Source organism: Anser cygnoides, chromosome Z (genome assembly GCF_040182565.1).
Source record: "Anser cygnoides isolate HZ-2024a breed goose chromosome Z, Taihu_goose_T2T_genome, whole genome shotgun sequence".
NCBI classification, from domain to species: domain Eukaryota; kingdom Metazoa; phylum Chordata; class Aves; order Anseriformes; family Anatidae; genus Anser; species Anser cygnoides.
The window spans coordinates 68,337,847-68,362,296 of record NC_089912.1 but is presented as its reverse complement, the minus strand read 5'-3'; the positions used below and the strand labels follow the sequence as shown (position 1 = coordinate 68,362,296).

Genomic DNA, 24,450 nt, shown 5'->3' with positions numbered 1-24,450 from the left:
AAGCAGGCCTGAGGTTTAACTGCATGGGGGTTTTGATTTTTTTTGTTGTGTGAAAAATTTTCATGGCTCTGTGTCAATGCTCTCAGGGACATTTTCAAAGAAGGCTTCCTCTTGCTAATGGTGATCGTTCTGTGGTGTTTTGGAAACTTCCAGACCCAAGTATGTTTTGAGAGTAGCTAAGCACAAAGTGTTCCAAATGGGTGGCTTTTTAAAGTGAGGAGTTGGCACTGAATGGCAGACTCTCATAAACTTTTGAGCTCAAGCAGAACATTTTCATTTAATTGTTATCCCCAAAGTGATTTTGGTCAGTACAACTGCTTAAACATACCATCAACATAAGGCTCAAGATTTTCATTACAATAAAGCATTTCACATGAGAACACTTTAAGCAGCATAACATGCTTAGTATTTAACAAAACATTCTCCAAATATCTGTACAGAATTATTTTAGTAAATGGTCTTTCTGGAACAAGACCTACCCCTTACAAAACAAAACACCAGAAGTCCTTTTGTCACTAGTTAACAGCTGTTTTGGGTGATGTCTTTGCCATTAAAACTCTAGGAACAAATAATCTGCAAGAGGTACAAGACCAGAAGATGGTTCTATATAACCTACACTTTTAAATGAAGATTCTGCTTCCATGGTTTTGTATGTTTATTTGGTGGAATATCAGATTACAGCGTCATAAAATTCTATTTACTATTTAAAGTAAAATGATAAATGTTATGAAAAAATACCTTTATTACATCAGTGATGCTTTAACTAAAGTGAATATTAAGACTATTAACCAGGGGTGGAAAGTTTTAGGCCCTGATATTAAAAGCACTTCTATATGTCCTTAACTTTACGTATAAGGAGTCTCCCTGGCAGCGGAAGGGCTACTCTGATGGGCAGTGTTAAGTGTGTGCCTAAGTGCGTGCAGAATGTGGGCCGAAGTACTCAGAGAGGAGCAATGTGTTTATACATGGAAACATTCTCAGCACATAAATAAAATCTGGCTTTTTAGTATGTACATACACTGAAAGAATATTCTTAACTGAAAGGATGTGTTTTCTTTTTCTCAATGGTACATATGTTTCCGTTTCACTCGAAGTGTTTACGTATTCTCAGCTAAAGAATTATATCGGCCGTGAATGTAGCACGGATAACAAATCTAAAACAAGAATGTCTTATCAGCAGGCAATACTGGGGGAAGAGAAGGCTGGCAATCATTTCTACATACCTGGTATTAGTAAGAACCCTTCTCATAGAGAAGAATAGACTTTTAAATATTTTCAGTCCTGATACATGTACAACAGTAAAAATTCACATTTTCATGCTTTAGTGAGACGCTTTAAAATCCTACTGCAGGCAGCTGTCAGAGTAGCTCTGTCCAGTTCCTAGTAGCTGCCTCACATTCTGCTCTAGTACCAGAAGCTTAAACTCTTGATAGTTGAGCAGCCACAGGAAAACACAGTTCTACCAGATTTATAAAGGGAAAGAGAAAGAAAGAAAGTGATGGGTCTTTCTATTTCAAGAGGCCCAGTAGCTCTCCTGCGTCCCAGAACAAGACCTGTTCATGTTTCCAGTCCCATTAGACCTGTCTTGTACAATTTCTGATGGCAGCGCCAATGTCTGTTCCACACAGTCCTCAGTAGTCTAAGAGAAATGTACCCATCACATGGCAAGAGAAAAATAGCCCTTTGGAGCATAGCTGAACCCCTCTCCCTTTGAATAGGCGGAATACCTATCTATTGCACCAGTTTTTCCAGCGTACCGGGAAGGATCACCAGGGTCGATGCCTTTCGTTGCTATATACACTTCTCTGATAAATTCAATGTCTCTGTGGGGAAGGTGACCTGGAGCGGGCTGCCCTTGGATGTAGAGCTGGCCCCACCACCAGACCTGATCTCATTCACCAGGAAGACACTCTCTGAGTCCTGCCCGTGTGAAGAGTCTGAGGTCTCTGAGCTGCGCAGTGTCCTTACGGATGTAGTGTCAGACTGAGCCAGACTTGCACTGGGGCCGGGAAGCAGCACACGCCCCCCAATGCTGCTTTCACTTAACTCCGGGGGATAGAGCAGTGTTTGTGAGGTGCTGCTGATCTCCCGCAGCTCGCGGGAGATGAAGGAGGGTGACTGACTTGACACGGCAGAAGAGGTCCTGCGGCCATCCACGCAGTTGAAATTGCTCCCCGAGTGCTGCCTCCGGGCCCCTCCAATGCGGCAGAAGAGACACTTGATCTTCTCGATGGCTTTGCTGAGCACAGTCTTGCGGAGGAGGATGTAGACCCACGGGTCCAAAATGGGGTTCACCGAGGCAATGCGGATGGCTTGCAGGTCGGGGTTTTGCCTCACATCCTCCACTAATGCGGGCTGATAGAGCTGATTCACGAAGACACGGACCTACCCAGAGAGATGGGGGAGGAGAAAGGTGCAATTTTACAATTACATCAGGAAATCAAAGTTTATGTATCGAAGCAGAGATCTCGATTTACATCTGCAAGCTAGAACATGAGAAGAACCTGGCAAAGCAAAGCACCTTGGATTAGCAGCCACAAATTTATTTTTGGAAATGGCAAGAAAACCAGAGATTAATCTGTTGTAAATTGATCTTCTGTGCTACAGGTAGGAAAAGAATGGCTCTTTCTCCCTGCTCCCCTCATAATTAATCCTTCAACCTTCAGTTTGGGCTGCTGCTTTTGAAACTTCTTTGTTGATGGATATAACCCAGGAACAAGGATTTAGACCTGTATCCTGCTTCCTTAGTATATCTCAAGTCTTACGCAATCTGCAAAGGGATATCTGAGTTCACTGAAGAGACCTGGCCAATCAGTTCCTCCAGTAGGGGTCTAATAATTGTATGTTTAGAAATAAACTGAAACCCATATTCTATTCCAGGTATATTAACTTCCAGAAATAAGCCCAGAGCTGTTGATTCCCTAGTTTAGAAATACCTTTTGCTGGCACCTGTCCTTACTGGAATTGTTTGTGTACCCTCAGCTGTTTGCTTATTGCAGCATGTTTTGGACAAAAGAAATAAAGGAACAAAAAGAAAGGTCCCTCACAGTTTGGAGATTTTTAATAGGTCAAGATGATGAGATCATTCCAGTGCTGGACTGGAGTGCTTTGCTCACCTACATGAGCCATCATCGGGTCCTACTTAGAAAAGCGTGAAAATGCTTATCGAGTAGTTAGGAATTGGAGATTCTGAAGCTGCCTTTTGAATTAGCACTTTCAGTTTATCATGCACAAAATTTAAGACAGGATCCTGTCATCTACACAGAAATGCCTCCTTCAAGTTCTTCCTTTGAATCTAAGAAAAAAAAAACAGTCCCTACCCTGGATTTGGGGCTACTTCTGTAATGCTGTTCTAAGGCACAGGCCAGTTCTTTGACATGAGTTGTTGTTATCTTTCCAGTGTCCCTAAAGAACATGATGTCATACGAGTTTGTTTATCAGTCCCAAATAGCTGCTCTGTTTTAGCAAGACCTACGCAGTGTCCTGCATTTTAGGAAGGCCTAGGAAAGCCACTGAAAAGAACGGATAATGGAACATGAAGTTTACTTTGGACTTCTTAAGGTAAGGCTAAATAAATCTATTACTTCTCTTTTTATGTGATACAGTAGAAATCTAGTAGCAAAACTATGGATGTTTTAAAGTCTCAGACTTAGCTCCTGAAATGAATCAAGCCTGGCCTAGCTAGGAGAAGGTTACAGGCAAGGAGGCAGACAAGCATTTAAACAACAGCCAAACTAGAACAGCCTCCTCGAGTCATTTTTACTAGAAGTTATACTTGTGAAGCCTGGTGAAAAAAATCACAAATCTTTTAGAGAAATTTTCCTGCAGCAGGGCAATGTGGGGGTATTCTGCCTGTCAGGATTCAGAGCTTGAATGTGCTCCAAAGCTATAAACAAAGTATATTTAAAATAATGCAGAGTGCTTCTTCGGAAGTCCTATGCATACAATCTCTCTCAAATCAGTGAGTGTGAAACTGATGATCATCTATATTTTCTTTCTCACTACTTTTGTATGGGTTTATGGGTAACAAAACCTTCACACAGAATTCCAAACATGGGAAAATCTTGAACTGATACAGAACTATAATGATCTGAGTTTTACTCTCTGTTACTTTCCTAATTATTTCTAACATTGCGTATGTTTTTTTGACAACTAATTTACAGAGCTGATTTTTCTGTTAAGCCGCACACACAATTGAAGTACTTTAAAGCATATTCCTATGCATGTAGATCTTGTCTGGTTTTTTATTTATTTATTTATTTTTCTTTGAATTTTTTCATTATTTGTTTGTCTCCAAACTGCTGCCACTCTTATCTGATATCCATCACCAAAGAACTCTGTGTACTGCTGGCTGAGAGACGACCAGTCCCTCCAGAGTCCAAAATTCGTAAATACAGTTTTGCAGGCATTCACTGAGGATTATTTCTTTAAAAAAGGCACATTGCTGAAATCTCCTGCTGTGGGCTTTTGGAAGTGGTGTCCAGGAGAGCCGTCCTCTCCCCCGCGGTGAGTGCAGCTTGCAGGAGCGCACCGCTAGGTGGCACAGATGTCCCGCAGTCGCAGCATCCCCGCTCCCCAGACCGGGTACCCGCAGCTCTTGCTAGCTGCCCCCATTCCCATGGGCAGCAGTTGCAGCCCCAAGGGCGGGAGAGCAAACGTAAAGGCACTGCCAGTGATATCAACTCTGCAGGTGGGGATTAGTCCTGGGACTTGCATAAGCTTATGCAAGTAGAGCTGCACTTGGTGACACAGGCTCTGAACCTGAAAAGCAGATGTCAGGTTTCCATAACGTGAAACTCTGAAAAATGAGTTGATGAGACGATGGCATCAGCTAAATGCTGGTTTGAAATCTACTTGGCCATGTGTGTGAGATTCCCTTCTCCCCCCTTCCCCTCCCCCCCCCCCCCCCCCAAAAAAAAAAAAAGCTGGTAAGAGGTCATAAATACATGAAGAACCAATTTCCCTTAAGGATTTGACCTGCACCGTAACAACATTTCTTTACAGATGCTCCTCCTTTTTCTATGCTGAGATTTTCCTTTATGCAAGGGAATATACCCTGAAGGTGTGTAAATGCTGGTCGATGTATCTAACCATTGATCATGGGAAGGGTACCTGCCCTGAGAGGCAGGAATCTAAAGGACAGTGTTGTGGGAGTGGAGGACTGCTAGCAGCTCATGCTAACTACATACAGTCATTACCACGAATATCAGAGGTGTGACACGGAGAGGTATTTACTGATAAATTCATCCACATCACAGAACCAGAAGGCATACTTTGAAGATAGCTGAAGTACACAGACCAACTTTGGAGACCTGATTTTTATTTTCCTTTTTTTTTTTTTTTAAAGTTAGACCTATAGTTACACATCAGTGACTTAATAGTGGGATTGTTCCTTTGATAAGCACCACCTGAAGTTGAAGTACCTGATTCACCTTTCTCTGACTACCTGGTAGAGTTTACGGAAAGACAAAAATGTCTTTAAGTGCTGACGCTGTGGTTGAAAAGTACAATCGCAAATTGCACAGCTTGCTTTATGTTATCTCTGTATGCTTTATTTCCTTGTGACAGATATGTGACGTGTAGGGAAGAGATTCCTAAAATGGACTTATTGAAAACTTTGTACCGTACAAAACTGTTTCAATTTCACAGAAAGGTCCCATGTCTTTTCTTAGCAGCCCCCCAAAATGTCAAATGCATTAATCAAATCAGACCTGTTGCATGGATTACATATTAATCACAATATGGTAAAAATTAATCTGTGTTGGAATGTCACTTTATGATTTCTTTACAACCTGGTAAAGAAAGAGCATTTGTTAACGTATCACCTACACTAACAGTAAGAGATGTATCCTATTTTGGCTACAAGTCTTCTGTTACAGGATGAAGCATGATGAAGGATATTGCCTTGCATCTTCTTAGTAAATCCCGAGTAAGTGGAATTCATTACTGTGTTAGCTAAGCTGATGTTTGAATTTCTGCAGTTTAAAATCCTGATTAAAGAAAGAAGCGAATGGGAACAATTCAAGTCTCAATAGAACGAGGTTTAAATGTTACATCTGCAGCCACAGAATACAGGCAACATATTTTGAAAGTATTTGTGGTTTGTTTGCAGTTGTGTTAAGAAGCACGTTGCTTCATGGTGCATTGAGTTTATGGTGAAGCGATAGGTAGTTGTAGATCACAGTCCTGCGTGTTTGCTGCTTTTCTTTTTTACTAAATATGAATGTGAATCATGACTTCTATTCCTATGCAGTATGATAAAGTGACTAACATACTTATTGTTCCAGAATAATTAAAGGAGTAGTTATCTTCATAGCTTCTACCTGCCCTCATAAAATCTCCCCACATACTGATAGGATAATTTTAAAATCTGTATAGTAGAAAGCAGGAAACAAGTTTTTCAGCTCTACAAGCCAATACCCTTTGCCCTTCAAGGGTTTGGTGTCTGCTGTAGCAAATCACTCCATTGCTCGAAAATCATGCCTGCCACCTTGCTGGTTTTGGCTGCAGACAGCCCCTGTACTTCCGAGACAAGCCAAAACAAACCAAAAGAAAATCCAAACTTTTAGGTCAATTAAACATTAAGTTAGAAACCTTTGATTATTTCATATGATCAAGCACATGCACACCTTGAAACATAGCATTTTATTTTCAGTTTCACTGCAATTCAGCAATGTTCAGTGGTCAGGATCAGGAAAAGTCACATACTTAAAAATCTAAAAGTGTCTGACAGGCTGCTGGAGTGAACTGGAGTTTGAATACTATGTGCTTGTGTACACTCAAAAGGGTTGGTTTTGTTTTTTGTAAAGGCTGGATAGCAATTTCTAATATGTTCTTGACACCCCTCCCCTCCCATGAAACTCATCCCCTACTTTTAAGTATATTCAATTCTGTTTTCTAAAAACTCACAGATTTTTAAAAGATGAAATAACCAATGTGGAGTGCAGGAAAGAGGCAGCATGCAATTTGTGTATTTTTTTCCTTATTTCATTTTTAAACTGTTGTAAGAGTCTTCTTCATGCCTTCCACACCACTTTCTGTACACTGAGAACACATCAGGTTACATCAGAAGGTTATTTTTGCTAATGATTTTTGTTCAACTTTTTTCCCTTAATAAATTTGATCAGCCTTCAGCTCTGCAAAGTTAATTCAGTCTTTTGTACAATGCTCAATAATTTTGCTATAGTAGTTGTCATTGTAAAATTTTGCTGATTTTATGAATAAATCACTAAAATGCTAAACAACTTTACTTGCAAACCAAGTCCTGGAACATTTCATTATTAAGAACGTCTGTTCTCTGTGACTCAGCTTGCTGTTCTTTAACCACTTTTTAAATCAAGCCAAGCCTTTTCTTATTATTTCAGGGCTATTTAATATTTTAAGACGTGAAAATTTTTGTTAAACCCTAGTAAATACAGTTTGCTGGACTGCCTCTCTGTACTAGTTTATTGTCTTGTGAAAGTGTTAATTCTAAAAAGTTAGAAGCTTACGTCTCTCTTTCTGAAGTTGCTTTGACTTCAGTGATAGTTTATTCAGCTGAAATCATCAGTAGGAAATCAGCTCATCAGAAAATGTCAGTCACAAATCACCCTCTGAGCTTCCTTTGTGTATCTGAATCATGCCACCACCACCTTACTACTTGTATGTTCTTGGTGCCCGCCAGGATCTCTTGTTATAAACGCACCTCTCAGTCTCCTCTGTGGTGACAGCTCCGTAGTTTAATTCAGAGGAGCTCGTCTGAGTCATGAAAATGTATGTGTATATGAGTGATTTTCCTGTCTCTGCTGGTGGCTCTTTCTAAGGATTTATAGCATAAAGGTGTCACTTCTCTGAGTTTATCCTGGAATGCTTAACCTCAGTGCATAAGTAACACAGAGGGCTTAATACACATATGCAACAGTGCATCACCGTATAAAGAAACATAAACGGGTACAGGTTATTCCCACGGGGGAGGCAAATGACTGATAAAAGCTACCTTTACAATGAAGCAGTTTAACCATGCTGGACACCGTAATGATGTGTCTATATGTGTTTAAAAAAAAAAAAAGTTTTTTTTTCCTAGTCACGCACCTAAGTGAAATACGGAAATAGTGAAATGACAGTCTTTTACTTTGTTTTACATACAGAAGAAATCTGCGGCTTTAGCTGAGAAAAGCTACCATCTGTGAGCACTCTCGAGGCAACACCATGCCTTTGTAAGAAGCGAAATCAAGGTCTGAGAGAGCTTCAGAACTTCGTCACCCGCACCTTCACACATGTTAAGGTTTTCACCAGCTACTGTTTAAATAATAAATCTCTCGCCCCACCCAAGTTCATTAATTTTAAGTGTCAACAATCTAGTTTCCTTTCTGGCAATCTCTCCCTCTTGATTTCCGCCCCCCCCCCCTTTTTTTTTTTAAAGACTTTATAAAAGCTTCCCTAGCTCCTAATGTATATGAACAATTTCATTTTGCACTCAGCTGTTCTCTAGCTAGTCCTCCGTGGGATAAGGTTTTGGCTTTTTCCTGACACCACAGAAGTCCATCAGCTGGTACCCTGCACTGTGTTGTGACATTGCATTTAATTCCCAGAACCTGTTCTCTGCGTTTGCCAGCATCTCTTTTGAAGACAGCATATTGTTATTTTGTGAAGTAGCTGCTACAATATTAGATTAATCGCATTAAGTACTGTGGGCCCACAGGTACTCTCAGGGTTTGGCCACTCTACAACCTGATTCCTTCCAGTGTGGCAAGTCGGCTTGCCCGTGAGGTTTCTGGTGCTGGACTGCAGAACAGGTTGCGTGAGGTTCCTCGATCTAACACGCGTGCCGCTCAGAGGCAGCCTGTGCACAACTCAAACGGCATGTTTTGATTTCCTTTAGGCGACGAGCAATAAATGGACAGGAAAGTGTCCAGTTATGCCATGGCACAACGCGAAGTGACACGGCGCTGTGGGACAGGAGACAGCCTTCAGCGACAGCCCGAGCACTGGTGCTCCAGCAAAGCCACACTCCACTGGCTTCTGTTTATGTTAGTAATGTGGCAAAACTGGCCTGACCCTTGCAGTTACACCCTCCTTTGAAGCAGGGGGATGGACTCACTGACCTCTCCGAGCTTTCAGACGTATTTTTCTGAACTTCCTTACTGAGCTGTAGCCTGTTTGTTTCGCATCCCCAGCTGGCCACTTGCATCTCACGCACATCACAACCCCTCTGTGACACTGGGATTGCAGAATAGTTCCTACCTAAAATAAAATCCCTGAAAACAATCCATCTTCCAAAAACACTTTCTGTCTAAGAAGTAGTGCTTGGCTCCCTAAACTGTGTTTTGGAAGGTGGCGAATAAGGCAAGCCAGCTGCTTGTTTAATGTTTCTGAGCCAGAAGGGGAGAGAAGTTCGCCAAGTTTTATTATGGTGGGTGGCAAGCAAGAACTGAGCCTCGAGCTGGTGTGGTTTTTTTTTGTCTTCCTTTGAGATAAGGTGGAGGAATAGAAGAAAGTAGATCCTGCATGTTCAAGTCAATGACAGTAATTGTACCAGCTGTTTCAGAAAATTAGCAAATGGTTAGTGGTAATGTTGTCTGGCATTTTGGTATGATCTCTAGCTTCATGTGGGCCAGAATCCTCCAATTCCCATTTAACAGAAAATTGCACTAAGTGGCTCCACTGAATTTAGCCCTCCAACACTGGGGAGCTGTTTGAGGGCTATAAATGCATGGGATCTACCCCCAGTGAATCCTTCAGGACGGGACCTCAGTTCTGGTTTTGGGCGCGAAGCGCTCTGCACCTTGCTGGTGCCACATGAAGAGAACTCTCTCCTCCTGCCAGATCCTACAGACTGCTGTACACTTCATCAGCAGAGTGCCTATTTTAAAAACACAATAAGCATCCAGCAGTGTGGGCCAGCCCCAAACCTCACTCATCACAAATTAATTTTGGAAATGAACTTTAAAGTGCCTTTAGCTCTCAATAAGATTTTTTCTGTGTGGATTCCAGTTAAAGGGTGGAAAATTTGTTAAGAATTTTTGGCACTGTATGTCAGCCAATCAAAGGAGCCTGGGACTTGGGATGAGCGTGTTTCTTTTCTTGTAAATATAAACCAGTACAACTCTCTTCTATCACCACGTATGCATGCTAACTGCACTGAAATTACTCTAGAGTTTGCAGCACCAGCTAAATGGGATTCTGTCCTACAGGCACAGGCTAGGAGGAGAAAAGACTCAGCAATGTGGGTGATGGAAGAAGAAGGGTTGCACAATGTTACTCACCACAAGAGGAATGGAGCAGATGAGCACCACCAGGGAAGTGGCAATGAGCAGAATAACCATCTGGATCTCTGCTCCGGCCATCCGACGGAAGCTCCGGCGTCTGCGAAAGTCAGATAAGCGGCTGGAGGTGGTGTCTGTCCCCAGGGATGTGCGTCGCATGAACTGGCGGTGCATGCGAATTAGGGCCACGCAGACCAGGATGTTGCAGATCACTGTAACCATGATCAGGAAGGAGCTGAAGCCAGCGTACATGTAGGAATATGCTGCATGAGTGGCCTTCTTTGCTCGCCAGTCTATGAAACACCAAGTGTCAGGGTACTGCCGGGTTGATTTGCCAAGCCCCATGCTGGGGAGGGCACAGAACAAGACGTTGGAAGCGTAGATGGCGAAGAGCGTGAGCCCTGCCAGCTTCTTATCTACGTAATGGTTGTAGAAATAGGCATGGTTGATAGCCAGGTACCTTTCAATTGACATGGCACAGATAATGCTGAGGCCAGACAGTCCAAAGAAGAGGAGGATGAAGGAGCTGTACTCGCACAGCGCGTCTCCTCCTGGCCAGCGATTCTGCAGGTAAGTGGCAATAGTGACCGGACTCACCAGGCAAGTCCCCAGGAGGTCGGTGACCGCCAGCCCGCAGACCAGTGTGTAGAAGGTGGTCTCCTTCTGCTCCTTCCGGGACTTGCAGAGCACCACGATGGCGATGAGGTTGCCCACCACACCGAAGATGAACATGACGGTGGGGATGGTGGGGGGCTTCCCACCCTCGGCCCCGCCGGCGGTCCCGTTGGCGGAGCCGTTGGCAGGTGGCATGATGGTGGGGCTGAAGGACATGGCGCTGCCGCTGCGGAGCCGAGGCAAGGAGAGGGTCCGGGAAGGAAAAGCAAAGGAGGAATCGGGGAGGAAAAAATGGAAATTACGAAAGAGGAGAGAGGAAAATTGCCGGTGTGGTTTAGGCAAGAAAAAAAAAAAAAAAAAGAGGAAGGAAAAAAAAAATCGTGAGAGGAGACGAAGCGGGGGCAGCCCCGGCTGGCAGCGGGGAGAGCCGAGCGCAGCCCAGCACCGGATCCCAGCGGATCCCCGCGGATCCCGGCGTCCTTCGCCGCCCCTCTCTCTCTCAGCGGCACCGGCGAGGGCTCCAGGTGCCGGCGGGGGCGTCGCGGGAAGGTGCCGGAGCGCGGTGCCCGCCGCTCATCCCCTCCTTCTTCCCTCCCTCCCTTCCCTTCCTTCCCTTCCCTCCGCGTCGCGGGGCTGCGGCTCCTCTCCCCTCAGCGCCGCGCTCCCGCCGAGTTTCGCCGCGGAGGGCGGAGGCGGCCCGGGGCAGCCGCCGCCGCCGCTCCCCGCCCTCTCGCTCCATTGGCCGGGCGGCGGCGGGCAGGGCCGGCCCGCGGCACCTCCGCCCGCGGCGGGGGCGGCTGGGCGGGAGGGGGCGCCCAACGGCCGTGAGGGGCCGCGAGGGGACCGCGAGGGGACCGCGAGGGGACGTGGAGGGGCACCTGCCGCCGCCCCGGCCCGCTGAGGGAGGGTCGGTCCCGCCGTGGGGGCGGGTGGCCGGGAGATAAGGCGGGTGGTGCCGCGGGACCGCGGCGGGAGCTCTTGCATCAGGCTCCCGCTGCCAGCCGTCGGCTTTCCTCACAGCCCGTCATCGATGTATTGCTTCTCCCTGGCTCCCGTGCGCTGCTGATGGCGTTGCTAAACACAGGAAGGGTGTGTGTGCGTGTGAGGGACGTGTTTGTGTGTTTGTGTCGAGGGCTCGCTTTAGCTTGACCACGAGGAGATCACGTACGGGCTTGGGAATAGGATTGTACTTGCCGGCGGAGCCCGGTCGTTGTGGCTGGGCTGACGGTGGGACGAGAGCTGTGTTTATCTGATGCTTGGCGCGGTGGCACTCAACGAGCAGCGGTGATTGACGAGTTCCTGGAGCAGAAACACCGGCATGGAGCTCACACCACGACAGGTGGACACACGCAAAGGTGTTCCTCTGAGAGGAGATGCACCAGTGGTGCCTGTGCCTGGTCAGGAGCAAGGTCCTCAGACCGCCATGCCGTGTCCAACACCTGGCTCATGCTGGCCGCACGGCCTCTCTCCTACATGAGATGACATCAGTTGCTACAGTGGATACGAAACCCGTGCCCTGAAGCACGAAATTTATATCCTTAAGCAGAACCTCTTCTCTGAAGTAAAGGCAAAACATGTTACCAAAGTCTAATCTTTTTTCACTCTTACTATCCTCCACCCCCCCCTTTCTCTAAACCTCTGGCAGCGGTGATGTCATGGTGTGCTGACAGTAAAAATTCTGCCAGGGCAAAGTGCATGAGGCCGTGTATCGAAGGGAAGAGGGTGAATAATACCAGTTTTCAACGTTGTGTGAGCAGATGTGGAAAAAAAGGCGACTTTTATGATTTGATCATTCAGCATTTTAGTGTTGTTATCTTGCTTCTTGGAAAATAAAGTTCATTCTTAGGAAATATATTTGGCTTTAAAATAACTCGTATATAAATAAGCTATACTAGTTTTGGTGGTCTGTTCAGATAGAGTAAATAGGACTTTATACGTTTGGCTGGTATGACAGCTCTTCAAGCCTCTACAAAATCAGAAGAATATTCTGTCATAAACGTAGAGCTACATGTGGGAGTAGAGGTTGCTCAATTAAGTTTGCCTAATTGTCAGAAACAAATCAGAAGCAGCCCAAAACACTTGCAAAGGACATGCACAATGTAATGCACTGCACAATGATTTTTTTTTCTTATCTTTTAAATAGTTTTCCGGGTGTTGCAGCATAAGAACACCTGGTCTGGGTGTTCCAGGAAAGCTGCCCCCTGGTACACAGCAGGCTCTGAATTCAAGCTGTGTAACTGTATGTGTTTTCTCTGTTGTCCTTCTTATAAACTGGGACTTTGGTGCTCTGGTATTAGAGGCCATTATGTGGGATTAAGTTAACACAGGTGCAGCAGTATAGGAGAAGAATTGCCTGACTTCCCTGAAGCAGAGCAAAGGTTTCTAATAACTAAGGGCAGAGGAAATGATTTGTGCTTCTGTGTTGCTGCTTTTTCTTTGACTTTTTCCTTACTTACAGATCCAGTCTCATGAAGTATTTTGACCATCTCGTAACAGGTTGTGTGTCTTCAGAAGTCTTAGTCTACAGAAGTAGAGAGTGCTCAAGTCTTTTGGGGGGTATGTATACCTGTGTGTCTGTGTGGGAGAATGAATGCTATTTTTCATTCTACAAGGTTTGTCTTGCAGTGAGTATATCTAAATAACTGATTAAAAATGCAGAGGAGCCAAGGAGACCAGTGAAATAACAACAGAAATGTAGCTTTGAATGCAAGGATAGTGAGATCAGTTTTTTGAAATAATGTTAGTTCTTAGAGAATATGATAGTTACAGAAGTGTGGTACAGATTACATGTGATTTTACTGTATCTCTCCTTTGTGTAAAAATTCTCAAATAACTAGAAAAACTTAGTAAGTTTTAGGAATTTCCCTTAGAATTAATAGTTCCGATATCTAGAACTCATAGTCAAGATGAGAATGATAATCATACAAAAGATTTAGTCTTCAGAGGAAGGAAGACACTTAAAGTGGAACTGAAAAACTGAAGAAATTCCGCTTGCAAGGTGAGTAGTCATGCTGTCACAGCAATAGTGTCACGCATTGTAGCACTGAGTAACCACCAAAGAACTTGTATGTGAAAACCGCATAGGGGACAAGTCAAAATAGCATGAACAAAAACCAAAAGCTTCTGAATGATAATCAAGTATGGAATAAAACTTCTCGTTTTAAAAATACTAAACGAGATAACACGATCACTAGTTTATAAAATGGATGCAAACCATTGTAGTGTATGTGATTTAAATGTGCTTTGCTCTTTACTTATATACACAATTACATGACCACCACACAATAAACAAGACTTTTTAAACATGAGGCTTATTGACCAGTGGAATAGTTCATTTGGAAATATTTTTGATTTCTATATTGTTAGTGGTCTTTTAATCAGGCGAAATAAACATTGTGATATCCTATGGCTCAAGCAGAAGCACCAGACTTGCTAACAATGATTAGGATAAACTTTACTTGTCTCAAAGTAATTTTTTTCTTTTTTTTTCTGATTTTAGTACTGTTACAATTGTTAGAAGATTAATACTCAAATACATCAGTGAACTACTATGGCTTGATTAGTTGAGCTATATAGAGCTGTATAACTATTTGTGGTTATATTTCTAGCATGGTGAAAGAGATTTAAATTTGCATACTTGGCCTTCCCTCCCCCATTCCTTTCCCTGTCCCCCCCTCACCATGATGTGATAAGAGGCTCATAATTATTCAGCATTTCTTGGCTGCCACATGACAGCCTTTTTCAAGCTCCTTTAGCCTGCTGATGGTCCCAAAGCCCTACCTGTGTTGCTCAGAGGGAGCTAGACTGTAGACAACTAACCTATTGAAAGGTCTAGCGAGTGGAGCTCTTTGTAATTTTGACACCAAAATGCCAGTGTAGGCTTGTAAGTTAATGTCTTCTTTACTGGAAATGCTCCTATGAGCTCCATTTCCAGATGAACTGCATTTTCAGTGGCTTTGTAAGTTGGGCACTAGAAGTGGATATGCAACCAATTTTGGAAGCTTTGGCCTGAGTTCTTAACATATTGCAGGCCTGAAACAATGGTGTGCATGGTAAACTCCCGTTAAATAATTCAGGATCAATAGTATTCTTGAATTACTCAACCGTTTGTCAACTTTTCTCCTTTGGTGGGAAATTTAGCTACATGAAAACTTCCTTGTTGCATTTTGCTTAATTTTTGTTCAGCTATTCATGCTTTTGACATATTTTTTTTCAGGGAAAAAAAACAACAAACAAACACAACATAACACAACACTGAGATGTTGAGATGGCTATTACTAAACTATGCCTGTATGCCAAAATAAAATCATTATTAATAGACAGTGGAAATAGACCGAACCAAATGTTACATAATGGTCTTTAATTAATCAATAGGAAAGAAAAAATACACGAGGAGTAAGTTGAAGAAACATTTAAAAGGAAGTGGGAGATTCTGTAATGTAATTGGAATGGAAATAGCATTGTAAGTAGATACAAGTTTTTATATTTTAAAGCACATAATGTTTTTCTGCCCTCAGATTTTCTTGTAACATCATCACAGATAATAAAGTATTAGATTTACAAATGCAGGTAAACCAGTATTAGATTTAGATGTATTAGATGTACAAGAAAACCAGTATTAGATTTCTTTTAAGAGTTCCAGTTATTACTAGCCTGACTAGTAATATTACTAGTACTTCTGGTACATTTCCTTTGTACCTGATGAAACAGCTTGCTGTGTGGGGGCTTTCCCTGGGAGGGGGAATTCTCTGGGGAGGAAGGGGTATCTCCGGGCCACTCCATGAGAGCAGTCCCCATCGCCCTTTTCTCCCTGCATGACCATCCAGGAAAGACCTGCAAACTGCCACTGGAAGAGGAGCTGATGGGGAGCAGGCACACAAGGCACCTCTGCGCTCCTGCAGGATACTAATACTCCCAGAAAATACAATGTGTTCCGTACTAGTCAATCATGATACTGAAGTTATTATTTTTTTTCCCAGTTTAAATGAAGCTATTAATCTTTACAGTACACAATGATTTTTTCCTCTGTAATAACATTTGTTACTGCAGTGTTATATAGTTCTATTTTAGCAGTTAAAAAATCTGCATTGAGTTACTTACTCTTTTCTCCCAATTCATTTCTTCAAAACAATACAGTTAAATTAGCTTCTTCCTCAACAGTTGCTTACTATTTTTTTCTGTTTTTTCTAAGATGGACGGTGCTTACTTGTCTTTCAGAGGCCAACGGCATAGAAGGGGTGTTCATAGAAGAGCACAAATGGTTAGTTTTTAACATCTATTCTTATTTTTCATACATCTAAATAATTATGGCTACTTCAGGTCTTACCTGATGAATTACAAGTAGACAGTAATGTCCAACAAAAATGCTACAAATTGAATTCCTTTCATGCACAAACTGTTGCACCTTCGTTAAAGCAAACAACTATATTTTTAGAACATATGCTGGATTGGTTTTGCAGGGAATTTTAGAAGGCATGTTGTAAGTATTAGTAATTTGATTTTTTTCATTTGTTTGTTTTGTTTTGTTTTCAGCAGCTGGCTGCGTGGGGTGTAGGTTTTGTTGTGTGTGGTAGACAGTAGTGGTGGAAGCAGACAGAACCTAGCACTGCACAGGAAGTAGTTCTCTGACAGGTCCTGTTGCTGTCTAGTTCTGCACATTTTCCACGAGAGAGTTGAAGACATAAGATTCTTTCTAAGGATCCTGATGGTAATGGTAATTCTTTGATGATATCTGTGTGCCAGAAATTTCAACAGACTTTCTTCTATTTTTTTTTTTTTTCTCCAGAGGTATGATAACGGTAAACAGGAATGTGTTAAACAATCATATCCTGTAACTTTGAAGAAGGAACTGAAGTTATTCACTTCTGTTTGAAACTCATATCAAGTGTTAAAAGATGTGCACCATATACCCCTGTGATGAAATCAGTCGACCTGGGATTTTTGCAGCCAGATCAACAGTCGTGGAAGTTGCATAATTCATGTGATTTTGTAGCATTCCTTTCCTTGTTGTCATACTTGTCTTTGGTGTTTTTTAACATCTCCTTGTAAAATAAACCCATCTTTCTCTGGAAAAATCTACTTCCTCTATACAAATTATGTTCTCTGTTTTTGTCCTGATTAAGCATTCCAAGAAGACTGTCAATAATTTTGAGGTGAAGTGTTTTCTTCAGTGAAGGTACTTGGATCATCTTTCAAAAGAAAACCAGAATCCTTGGTAGTAAGAGCTGAGCTGGTATGCCACCTATGCAGCATGAAGGCTGGCTTGGCATCTGATTTCAGCCTAGATGGGAGTTACGATCAGTTCAAAAAGTTGAATAGAAGTTTCTTCTTGTACCATCCTGTTCACGGTGGGGCTGGGCTTGAAAGTGTTTTTAACTGTCAAGACAGATTAACAATTAATAGTGCAATGCAATGGCTTTTTCATTGCCTGGTGGAAGAATTCTCTTGATAAACGCTGAGGCTGGCACTTTGGGAAAGACTTTTCCTTTAAATAAATGACAATTACAATTATTTGGGATGTTTTTGTATACTATGTAACCACTGTATATAATCAAATCTTTCATGGTGTGAACTTCATCACATTGTGCTTTGAGTTCTGAAAGATTCCAAGACCAAGAAAATACAAACCAAGGAGCTACTGATTACTGTATGTAAATCAGCAGCTTGGTTCTTAGAAAAAACTATTATTCTCATTTCAGAAAGGCTAATTCTGTGGGAATGATTCATTTATTAAGAGAGTCAGTTATCTTTCACAAAGAGGACACTCACTGCAAAATTATTGGAGTAAAACCCAGCGTTAGTAAGCCTACAGTAACAGACAAGTGGTATTTGCAATTGAATGCTTTTAAGAATGTCTGTAGAAAGTTGTTAAGGAAATTTTTTCTTGCCTGTAAATTCTCTGTTATTCCAGCAGAGGGTAGTTTATCCTCTAGGAAGCTAGGTGTGTTGAAGGAATGATCAGGAAAGGTAACTCGATGATTCCCATTTCCGTTTATTTGAGATAGAGCAATAAATAGAGCAATAAAAATTATCTTCAACTGACTGACGTTATCAGATTAACAAATGCAGAAACATATTGTTAGGCTACAGAATGTTCTTAGGCTGGAACTGGAAGAGGCAGCCAAATTCAACAGCAGTCCCCTTTCTGTTCTGCTACCAAGCACTTCATTTGCCCTTTAAGAATTACTGCAGTTTGCTTGTGCTGGGAACAGTTTCATTATCAGCCTGATGCTTAAGAGCTACTTGACTTTCATTTGGCAGCTGGTAAAGTAGATACAACATGAAACTTTTGCAGTGGATGCACAGACTAGCTCTATTTGAAGGTTATTTGGCGTGTTTGTAGTTGCTTAAAAATTCTTTGAGATCTGGACTGATGCAATTGTATCTACTCTCACCTCTTTATGGCGAGGGTATTTTAGCAGTGGTGTTGAGACACATACCACTTAAAGCTTGCCACAAAGGTGGTAGTGGCTCTACAAATGGTGTTATCCACCACCCCTACTTCTGCCACTGTTCCCACTGCTACAGCACCTGTCCATGTTTGTGGACTCCTGCAGTGGTACCTGCCTGCACCTGCTCTCTGCTATACTGACAGCATGCAGTGACTGTAGAGATACTCTGTGAGTCCTCATCTTCTCTGGCTAATTTTTTTAAGCAATCATCAGAGAGGAATCCTGCCTGTAAGCTTCAGTGGCTGTCAGTCCTGAAGTGCAGCAGAAACTTTTGTGGTATGAGAGCGTGAAGGAGTGCAGTGACCACCACGTTCTGGGAAGGGTAACAGAAGGAATCTGTGGATCCACAGCTATTCTGTTGCTACTGGAAAATGGAACCTACTACTCAGAATGTGTTTCCGTTGAAGGCATCATTTCAGCCCTATACAGCTCCTGCTGGATAGTACAACCAGTACTATGATGAATATTTTGATTTTGATCTTCCATATTGTTTTTCTCTTTAAAAAAAAAAAAAAAGTACTCCCTTAAGAAACCTGAATATGGTTAGTGTCAATCATGTCCATGGAAATACTTCTGAGGCTATTTTGTGCTCGGTGTAAATATTCCCCGGGTTTTTCTGTGGTGTACAGGACTTTGTTTTTTCTCTTTTTTTGAGTATATGTCTGTGTCAGGCAGTCTAGAAAGTAAAATCTAGCTGTATCCTTCTGTGTTCTAGCCTTTTTTTCCCCTTCTAGTTTTGAATCTGCATTCAGAAATGACGCTTCACTGTTTTCTATTTGTTGGAAAAATAAACAGACTGTAACAGGGATGAATGATGTATCTAAATTCTTTATTTTGGAGCAATACAGGTATAATTAATTACATTGACTCCATTTTTAAACCTACATGATCAAAGAAGAGCAGAAAAGCTTTTATATGGATCAGTAGGAGAAGGTTTATGCCATGTTCTCCACCGATTATACAAGAAGCTTATGCAATTAATCTCTTAGGCCATGCACTTTGGTTAGGTATCTTACTTACGTGGGATGTTTCCAGGCCTCCAACGTCACTGTTGTCTAAACATGAAACAGAGAAAGGAAGGTGGAGGAAACAGAGACAGCTTTTCCAGAGACACAAAAAAGGGTTAGTGCCCGAATTGTTACTTGCCAGTTGCTTACAATCTCAGTTGACTGTGTTGCCTTCCAAAGTGGAAATAGCTTTGTCTGGAGGAGACAGACTCATTTAATGTTGATTTAATGTATTTAGTTTGAACTTTATATTGTTTCACAGGTAAGCAGTTTGCAGAGGGCTAATATCTGGTTAATTAAGACTGTAAGCTTGTCACAGATGGAGAATGTATGTGTTAGCAATTAATACACTTTAAATAGACACAAGTGATCTTTGAGCCACAGCCTTCTGTAATAAACAGTTCGCCATTTATTAAAGGTATGTAGTAACTTAGTAATAGTTTTGAGCATTTTATACGTGAATCTTCATGCATATTGCTGGTATTTATATGTCCCATCCTTCATGATAACATCTGGCTGCGGTAGAATAGCAGACTGGAATAAAAATGGACTCCATTTAGAAATGTAGATAGATAATAGTTAGAAATAATGTACAAATTGAATTCCTCCTGCTGCTTTCTTCACCAGCTGGAAAGCCTCTTACTGTCGGAAAGGCATTCAGTGTGTTTGACATTAGGGGTGGGGGAATGTTTGTGTAATTATAAATGTTAGACTTGCAAACATGCCTTTTGATTGCAACAGCCTGAACTTCCACATGTCAATAGGAATCTAACTTTTCACAAGGTACACCTTGGTTTATAAACCTTGGCATTGTCGCTGTTCTTTTCTGTATAATTTCTGTGCCTTTATCTCTAAACTGGAACTGGATTTTACATGCATGCACGTTTCAGATGAGACATGGAGATAATCTAAGTATTCTTGACTAAACATTCAGTTGCTACAGCTACTGTATGTAGCCGTAACAGTTTTGGTATTGTGATGAAAGCTTAAATCACACTTAGTATGAGTAACTACCTGTGATCACACAGGCTTGTGATATCTTGTGCAGTGCTGCTGAGCCTAGTATTCATTCTAGAAATGTTTGCTGAGGTCTGAACATTTTCAAGGAACTCTGTGTGATTCTTTCCTAGTTATGTAGCAAGAAAAAGCTGAGTGCTCTACACTGTCTTTGCAGTGCTGCACAGGTGTTTTTGTTTGTTTGTTTGTTTTGATTTGGTTTCACTTGGAAGAATTATTTAAAAACTGGAGGATGGATTTAGGAATTGGAGTGGTTGAAGACCTTATCTGATCTGAGGAGGAGGAAAGGGATCAGAGTGAAGTGGCCACTGTGTCATGTGAAGGATTACACATTAGGACTATTTGTTATAATATTGTAAATGAAGTTTCCTTGTGCTTCCTATCCTTTCTAAGATAAACTTAGACTTTCAGGTGCATGATATGCATTGTCTAATTCTGAACATGATTAAGCAGTTCTCAGAAAAATACTATCTCAGGATGCATTAAATTTTGTACCAGGTATTTCTATGCTGTGGGAGACCCCTTGAAACATACTGACAAAAAAAAAAAAAAAAAAAAAAAGGAAAACAATGCAAAGGAGCAGTGTTTCTTGCTGTATAATAATGACACATGGAAATCTCAGAGGTTTATGCCATCTCATTTGTAATTTCTTCCTGCATGTGTCCGTATAATATGCTTATTGCAGCAATGCTCCATCCACACCTACCTGAACAGGTGCAAGTATAGCAGTGTTGTGGGACACCCTCTCTGACACCTCAGATCTGAAAGGAATGTTATGTGATATATCAGTCTGTTCACGGATGTCTGTGTCATGCGGACAGCATTCCTGCATAATGTTCTGATGCATATTAATTAGACAAGCAAGATCCTCCTATGATATAAATCAGATTTTCTTGGAAATGTACCAGTTTGTATCATAACTGAAAATCTAATCCAGTATCCCTAATTAGGGGAAGTTGCAATCTGAGTTACAAATAACCTAAAATAATTTTTATGTATGTTCAAAGAGAGATTCATATAGTGTATTTTATTTTAATGATTAATGGTTAATTGTTAATTTTATTAACATGATGAGAGAAGGGGTATTATCTGTAGAGCTGTAGAAAGACGGTAGCTTTCAAGACAGTTTGGCATACAAATTGTGGGAGGTTTGTTGATAAGACTGGAAGTGATGGAAGAGAGAAACACAATGGAGGCATGTGGACTAGTAGAATTGGAGAAGACTTGTTTTGTAGGTGCACCTCCTTTCCTCTGAACTTTGTATATCGAAAAGTTTTTCTTCACACTGTTTCCTTGTGACTTTCTGTTGGATTACAGTGAGTACTTTCAGTTTGGGCTGCTTGCTTTTAAACTCTATTGCCTAGTGTCTATCCAGAATTGTGCTGCCACCTAAATCATGGATGTATTTCCTCATTCTGGCAGTGACACTACACTCACAAAAGAAAAGCACATGTACTTCAACTTTGAGCTTTGCAGTGTGTCGGTGCTAGGTGTTAGTGAATCAATATCATGCAGATTAGTTGCTTAAGCAGCCCCTATGGAAAGAAGTGTTAATGGCAAATCTCAGCAAGCTGAATGGAGAGCTGCTTGGGATATACCTTAAAAAGGATTTAAGGTGAGGAGTGCCTTAAGCTGTGTTGTTGTCTGGAACTGGGATACCATAGTCTCCTTCAGCTCAGGATGCCTTTCCTGAAATTAGTCATACAGCCTTTTTTGTTCAAAACCCCTTATTGTTCTGTTCCTTGCTTGCCACTCCCAACACACACTATGCACTAGCTCAGCAGTTAAAAGGTAGCAGACTTGTGTTCAGTTCCTTCCTCTGCCTGAGGGAGCTCTAATCAGCATCTCCCATCTTCCAGGAAGGTATTCTGGCTATAAAATGCTCTGAGATGGAATGGTTGCAGTGTCTCCTTTTGAAGGTGTTTTGCTTTGCACGGAATAATTAAATATTAATTGGGAGTGCAAGAGAAAATCAGTTTACGGATTACACATCTGGGAGCAGAGACAAGGGTTTTAAGCTCTAGCTCTAGGGAGCACTTGTCATTAGTCCTGCTGTTTGTCTTCAGCCTGTTCTTCTGAGGGTGTCCTTGATTAGGGTATCACAACAGAGGGAAGCAGAGGAATGTGGAACTATCCATAGATATGAACAGAAGTGAAACCAATTAAAATTAAGATGGTACTGGAGATGTCAGCTATCTTGAGCAATAGCAGCTGAGTATGCTGATAGATATTCAGGGTTAAGTAGCACTGAAGATCTTGATTATCTAATTTTGGAACTTAAACACCAAATCAAGAATCTAAATCTTATGTATTTATGTAGCTCTAACCATGCATGACAATGATGAAAGTGTAAGGTATTTTTAAAATCCCATGTAATTTCTTGTTCTGCTATTATTACTTTGATCTGTTTTGTATTATGAACCTCTTGAACCCTCCTCTTTGTGCCTTCTATTTTCATGGCTTCCCATTTCCATATATGTTGCTGCTTATTCTGGCAAGAACCTCCCAGTACATTTTCTGCTAGATTCCATGTCTAAAAATTGCTCCTTCAAATATACTATTTAATGTATATCAAAGCTGATTGGTTTAGCAATAGTTTCAGTAGGTTGTTTTTTTGCTTTCATTGCTTCCTTATTGCAGTACTTTCTGATGCCATATTAACTGACTTAATATACAACAATGATTATATCAGTGATCGTTCTGCTTACTGTTTGTTTGCTATGGGAACTGATCAATATATTTTATCTGATTTTTTTTATCCTAGTTTTTGTTCATTATTTCACTGGATAGTCATTGGTAGTCACCTTTTGAGAGATGAATGGCTTATTTAGTATTTTATGCAAATGCATAAAGATTTAAACAGTAGAAATGATCTATGCCAGTTACAATTTTATCACTGATATAAACTATTCCAAAGTTTGGGAACAATGCAGATCATAGGATTTTGTTCTATTTCTTTAGTAACAATAAAGACCATGAAGATAATAATATATATACATATACATATATATATATATTTTTCCAGTTTTACTACTGGTTCAGAAGAAAGTGTGATAACTGGCTTGTACTTTCAAACTGTAATCTGACATGGTTTTAGTTGTGATGTACTAAGCATATAGATGTGACCTCAATCTTAAAAACTGTGGTGGGTGTTAACTTTAACACCTTCTGCAAACCAAATTTTAGTAGTCAAGAACTCTAAACAGGTTATGATAGTTTGTTTTCACTGTCACCAAGCGTTGCTAAGTCAATAGAGTGTTTGGTAAGACTCTCCCAATACCTAAGAATACCCCATTCAAACTCAGAAATATCTGCAATAAAATATGAGTCGTTTTTATATGCCTAGCATCTAGAAATCATTAATGTGAAAGCTGATGTTGTAGGCATCAATTTTTGGAGTAGTTCCTATTCAGGAGACTTAAATGCCAGAGGCATCTGTATTGAATGGTATGTTGAAAAAGTGCATCTGTTGTTATTCTAGTACCTTACTGGCAGTTCTAAGCATTGTGTTTTGTCTGGGAATAAGAAGGGAATGTGTTAGAGCACCATCTAATCTTTTATAAACTAAAAAACCCACTCTAAATTCAGTTATAATAGAAACAGAAACCTCTTTAAATGTCTGAAATATCAGAGTATGACAGATTAATGGATATTTTAGTTATATGGAAAACTGCAGTATCTATTTTAGTAGAACAATATGAACTTCTCAAAATACTGGCTGCTTTATCTGACGTATACAAAGATATTCACATCAGTCAATTTTAAAGAAAATGGATCATCATGACATTTCAAGACTGCTGGTAGAGGTAGTTTTGTCTATATGCTTTCCTACTGATTTAAGAGTGTAATATATTTTCATTCAGCACTAACACACAATATCTATCCTTTGATCTGCACAGAGACAGTGGAAGAAGCAGTTACCCTTTTAATACTTTTGTTAAGTGATTGCCATATTTTTTCTTTTTCTTTCTTTCTTTCTTTCTTTCTTTCTTTCTTTCTTTCTTTCTTTCTTTCTTTCTTTCTTTCTTTCTTTCTTTCTTTTCCTTCCTTCCTTCCTTCCTTCCTTCCTTCCTTCCTTCCTTCCTTCCTTCCTTCCTTCCTTCCTTCCTTCCTTCC

The 24,450-nt window shown here is 41.2% G+C and overlaps 1 protein-coding gene and 1 long non-coding RNA gene across 3 annotated transcripts; one reads left to right on the top strand and one right to left on the bottom strand.

Moving 5' to 3' along the window:
* Positions 1-247: 247 nt before the first annotated feature.
* Positions 248-11,613, bottom strand: PTGER4 (prostaglandin E receptor 4). The gene is made up of 2 exons (XM_013181778.3): positions 10,245-11,613; positions 248-2,385 (listed from the first exon to the last, which is right to left on the bottom strand). The coding sequence occupies exons 1-2, from the start codon at positions 11,073-11,075 to the stop codon at positions 1,792-1,794; spliced, it is 1,425 nt and encodes a 474-aa protein (XP_013037232.2). The 5' UTR covers positions 11,076-11,613; the 3' UTR covers positions 248-1,791.
* Positions 11,614-11,714: 101 nt separating this feature from the next.
* On the top strand, positions 11,715-16,937 carry LOC106036281 (uncharacterized). 2 transcript variants are annotated; one of them, XR_007158392.2, is made up of 5 exons: positions 11,715-12,198; positions 13,318-13,415; positions 15,234-15,321; positions 16,051-16,119; positions 16,645-16,937. It is a non-coding gene; the product is annotated as an uncharacterized lncRNA (long non-coding RNA). The 2 variants fall into 2 exon arrangements; XR_007158391.2 differs by having other exon boundaries at positions 11,715-13,415.
* The last annotated feature ends 7,513 nt before the right edge of the window (positions 16,938-24,450 follow it).